This window comes from Lactuca saligna, chromosome 4 (assembly GCF_052625555.1).
Source record: "Lactuca saligna cultivar CGN05327 chromosome 4, ASM5262555v1, whole genome shotgun sequence".
Lineage (NCBI taxonomy): Eukaryota > Viridiplantae > Streptophyta > Magnoliopsida > Asterales > Asteraceae > Lactuca > Lactuca saligna.
This window is the reverse complement of record NC_136420.1, coordinates 293,865,560-293,870,144: the sequence shown is the minus strand read 5'-3', so window position 1 is coordinate 293,870,144 and position 4,585 is coordinate 293,865,560. Positions and strand designations below refer to the sequence as shown.

General features: G+C 35.1%; 1 protein-coding gene across 1 annotated transcript; it reads right to left on the bottom strand.

Annotated features, from left to right (window-relative positions):
* Positions 1-208: 208 nt before the first annotated feature.
* LOC145039208 (transcription factor bHLH25-like) lies at positions 209-1,886 on the bottom strand. Its single transcript, XM_078987300.1, has 5 exons — positions 1,836-1,886; positions 1,552-1,623; positions 1,018-1,452; positions 637-897; positions 209-357 (listed from the first exon to the last, which is right to left on the bottom strand). The coding sequence occupies exons 2-5, from the start codon at positions 1,582-1,584 to the stop codon at positions 289-291; spliced, it is 798 nt and encodes a 265-aa protein (XP_078843426.1). The 5' UTR covers positions 1,585-1,623; positions 1,836-1,886; the 3' UTR covers positions 209-288.
* Positions 1,887-4,585: the final 2,699 nt, after the last annotated feature.

Genomic DNA, 4,585 nt, shown 5'->3' with positions numbered 1-4,585 from the left:
AGGCAAGAAGCCGAGAAGTGTTTGGAAGGCATTAGAGTTTCGGCCTATGGAAGAAGCCTCCGCTAGCAAGAGAGAGAAGAGAGAATAGGAATATATGATGGAGATATATTATGGATACGGCTGGATACCTTGTTTTTTAATTAATGATTCTCATGATTGCCTTCCAAAATGATACATTACAAGTATATATACAAATTACAAAGAGCCTTGGGCCGATGCATTACATAAAAATACAACATGGGTTAATAGCTAAGTATACAAAACACTAACACGTATAATTGGGTTTCATCAAAGTTCAACAGCGAGTTGCAGGTGCTTTACAAGTTCGGTTGATGTAACACCAAATTCATCCTCAATCTGCGCCAATAAATTAAAGATAAGAGCACAGCATATTAAACGTCGATGCAAATACTAACTTCCGTTTGAATGCGTGCAGAAACAATGATCAAAGAAAAGAAGTAACGAAACGTCAGAAATACTTAATTTCAAAATTGATGCACTTTCATGTAGAGAACACAACTAAATATTAAAGTCACTATATAATATCTTTAGAGGCATAAAACAGGTAGTTCTATAAAATCTAAATGACCTTTCAGCAATATCGACATTTATTTTGATCAAAATGATTAATTTCACCTGAGCAACAATATTGATTAGAAGGGTGGACTTAGCAAAAGGCATGGCACAGCTACTGATGATCGATAGTCCAAGCTTCTGCATTTGCGTTAACGCTTTCACCAAGGAAGAACATTTTTTCTGACACTGGATTCTTACAAACACGGTTCTTCCTTTCATCACAACTTCAATATCAGGAGATAATCCCTCGAGTTCCTTCACCCGATTTTGAAGTTCTTTTATGTAATTACTTGCATCTTCCAATACAGATGCTTTGTCCATCTACAGCTTGAAAATATTACTGTTAGATTTCTATATGATCATAAAGACTTGAGAAATAGTTGAAAAGGATAAATTTTTAATGCAATTAAGGTTTCAATAAAAAGATAAACACATACGTACCTTCTTAGGGTTAGGAAGTAGGGCAGATAAAGAAATGAACTGCTGATTCAACCTTTCTCTTTTCTTCCTCTCTGCCAAAACATGATCTTGTGTCTGAACCGGATTCTTGGAGATGGTGGTAAACTTTGTGGCATCAGAAGCTTCGTACCCAAATGAATCATGAAGATGGAAGATTTCTTTTTTAGGTTTTAGATCTCCAAAAGAAATGGTAAAAGTGTTTGATGACGGAAGACTAGTAGCAAGAATCGGCTCAAATGTTAGAGATTGTCTGGTGATATTACTGTGCGTCTCTTCTACCTTCGGAAGTTTGATTTCGCAATGTTGAGAGTGAGATGATTGGTTCTTTTCTGTATAGTGTTGTGAGGAGAATGAATCAACACTGAAGTTATTAATGGTTTCATAAAGATTGCAAATCTGATCGGTATTTTCGATTTCCTACAATATAGATCCATAATCCGTTAAAATAAATTCATCAAGATTAGATTTTGTATCCTGATAAAATCAAGATAAGCGAAGTGAAAGTATGTTGCGTACAATTTCTGATAACCAAACCGGTGACATATCCATTACTGCTTCGGAGCTTAATATGTTCAACTCCAGGATAACCTGTGATAATAAATACAGCCATAAATATATCGGGTAAGTTTTGCTTTACTGATCAAGAAAGAAAGAACTGATGATATGGGTTGATTACTACTATGAAGCTCTCGATATTGAGCTTTTCAAAGAATGATCTTCATGGATACTTATGAGTCAGATCATGAAGATAATCCTTAATTTTAGTGAGACTGATATCAAGAGATGGGTGAAAGATTTACCTTTCAAAAAACGTGAAAGTATAGCTTAATCTATTAGGTAAGCATTGTCTTGTATATTCAAATTAGAAAGAGTGAAATTCCTTGGTGTTTATATTGTAGCCTGAAGTCATGTTGAAAGGAATTACTTATCACTTGCTTCCAGAACGTGCGAATTACCATATAATATTTTAATTTTATGCTTAGATGTATGGTCAAAGAAAGCCAATTAATCACACTTTATGGGAGATGATGACATGTTATTTTCAAAACATTTTCAATGTAAAATAATTATTTCTCTTGTAATATTAATAGATGCAACAATATTAATAATAATAATAATAATAATAATAATAATAAATGGAAGCTAGCAACAGTACAAACCGAAAGAGCATATATGTAACAAGCAGACACAGAAAAGGAAAAACTGAAACACAGGAGAATAAAACCAACAAAGAACCAATTTTGGAAGACTTCAATGATAAATCCAAGAACTTTTGAAGACCCCTGACCACAACGTTAATATTTTATTTGGTCAATTCTCCTTTAAACAACTTAATAGAATATAAAAATTTTGTAGATGACTTATTTTATTATCACTATATCACGAGGCTAATTTCCTTTAGTATTCTATATAGGCTCGTCTTTTTGTATCCTATTTTACATTTGCTTTAAAGTATTGTTAGTTTTTTAAAAGTAGTTAACATACAGCTACAATTTATGTAACATGCAAATTCATATATATATATATATATATATATATATATATATATATATATAAGGTTAAGTTCAAATGAAAACACTATTTAATGTGACAACGCGATAATACTACTTTATGTTACTATTCTACTATGAATTTAATATGTATAGTATTGTAGTAATTATAATATGAATATATTCAATTTTATATTGTTATTCTATTATAAACTTTTCATATATATATATATATATATATATATATATATATATATATATATATATATATATATATATATATATATATATATATAGTAATTTAGTAAATTCTAATGTGAATGTTAAATATGTGATTGTTCATATATTCGGCGATGAATAATGTCATAAATTTGTACATACAAAATTTTAATGTAAATACTAATGTGTGATTGTTCGTATATTTATTGATGAATAATGTCATATCGTTGTATATACAAAATTCATAGTAGAATAGTAACATAAAGTAGTGTTCTCACATTCTCACATTAAATAGTATTCTCATTTTAACTTAACCCTATATATATATATATATATATATATATATATATATATATATATATATATATATATATATATATATATATATATATATATATATATATATATATTGTAACGACCCAATTTTCACGTCCAAAAATTTCGTTTAAACCTTACTTTAGAAAACATTAATAATTAAAACATTGTTTGATCAAACCACAACACAACGCAAACCATGTTTAAAAGCCAAACCATACAACCCATCAAAATATCAGAGTACAAATCCCAGTGAATCTCGTAAATGCGGAAACCAGAGTGTGTGCATGATGTGCCACTACCGCGCCAGCTCCTTCCCCTTCGAAGAAGAGGTACCTGAAAACAAAACTGTAAAACGTAAGCACAAAGCTTAGTGAGTTCCCCCACTGTACCACATACTACATAATCACATAACATACGTAAATTTGTCAGGCATATCTGGGTGCCCGACCTACCCCTTCGGTCCTCTCGACCGGATACTGCCTCGCATATCTGGGTGCTGGCCTCCCCTTCGGTCCTTTCGACCGGATACTGCCTAGCATATCCGGGTGTTGGCCTCCCCTTCGATCCTTTCGACCGGATACTGCCTAGCATATCTGGGTGCTGGCCTCCCCTTCGGTCCTTTCGACCGGATACTGGGGACTATTTCACCCCCCTACTACTACCACATAACACATATATCACATATTCTAGCAACCCTAGATGAATATCACAAAGACAATCATCTAATCACACTTCTCCTACTAGTGGGCCGGCATTGTGGCCTTAGACCCACCGCTACTCGAAGGCAACTCATCTCAAAGTAGCTGCTGAACTGATCGGGAACTGACTGACCGCTGCTGCTGCTCCGGAACTCCTCCGACTGCAATTCCCACAACATACTCAATCACACACTGCTAACTGTCCTTTGGGTAAAATGACCATTTTACCCCTGGTCTAGGCCTAAGTCAAAATCCGAGTCAACTTTCAGTTGACCCGACTCGCCGAGTTGGCTCTGCAACTCGCTGAGTCCCTATCCAGACGATTGTCCTGAGTCCCTGATTCTACTCATCGAGTTAGGCTATGACTCGACGAGTTCTTCTTCTAAACTGACATTGAAGTTCTTCATCCTACTCGCCGAGTTGTATGAACAACTCGTCGAGTTCATCTTCATCCGATGAACACTCATGCTTAGACTCGCCGAGTTGTATGAACAACTCGCCGAGTCTGTTCTTGATCTATGAAGATTGCCTTGGACTCGCCGAGCCAGGCCATGACTCGTCGAGTCCTACCATGGGTGAGTTCAGCTTCCAACTCACCGAGTCACCCCCTGTGACTCACTGCTCAAACTCGATACAGCATAAAGGGACCAATTCGGTGACTCGCGAGCAGACTCGCCGAGTCACATGAACGACTCGCCGAGTCGTCGCCATGCATCCATTAAATACATCGATTTGTTCGATTTCAGTCCATGCCATTCATAGATCTTGGCTTCTAAGACACGAATCACACGTAAAGTTTCCAACTTTACGTGTAGATATTCATCA

Coding starts and splice junctions, on each gene's coding strand:
- LOC145039208 (XM_078987300.1), bottom strand. CDS start 1,584: ATGGATATGTCACCGGTTTGGTTATCAGAAATT. Junction 898..1,017: donor TACTTCCTAACCCTAAGAAG/GTACGTATGTGT, acceptor TTCAAGCTGTAG/ATGGACAAAGCATCTGTATT. Junction 358..636: donor TAATCAATATTGTTGCTCAG/GTGAAATTAATC, acceptor TTATTGGCGCAG/ATTGAGGATGAATTTGGTGT.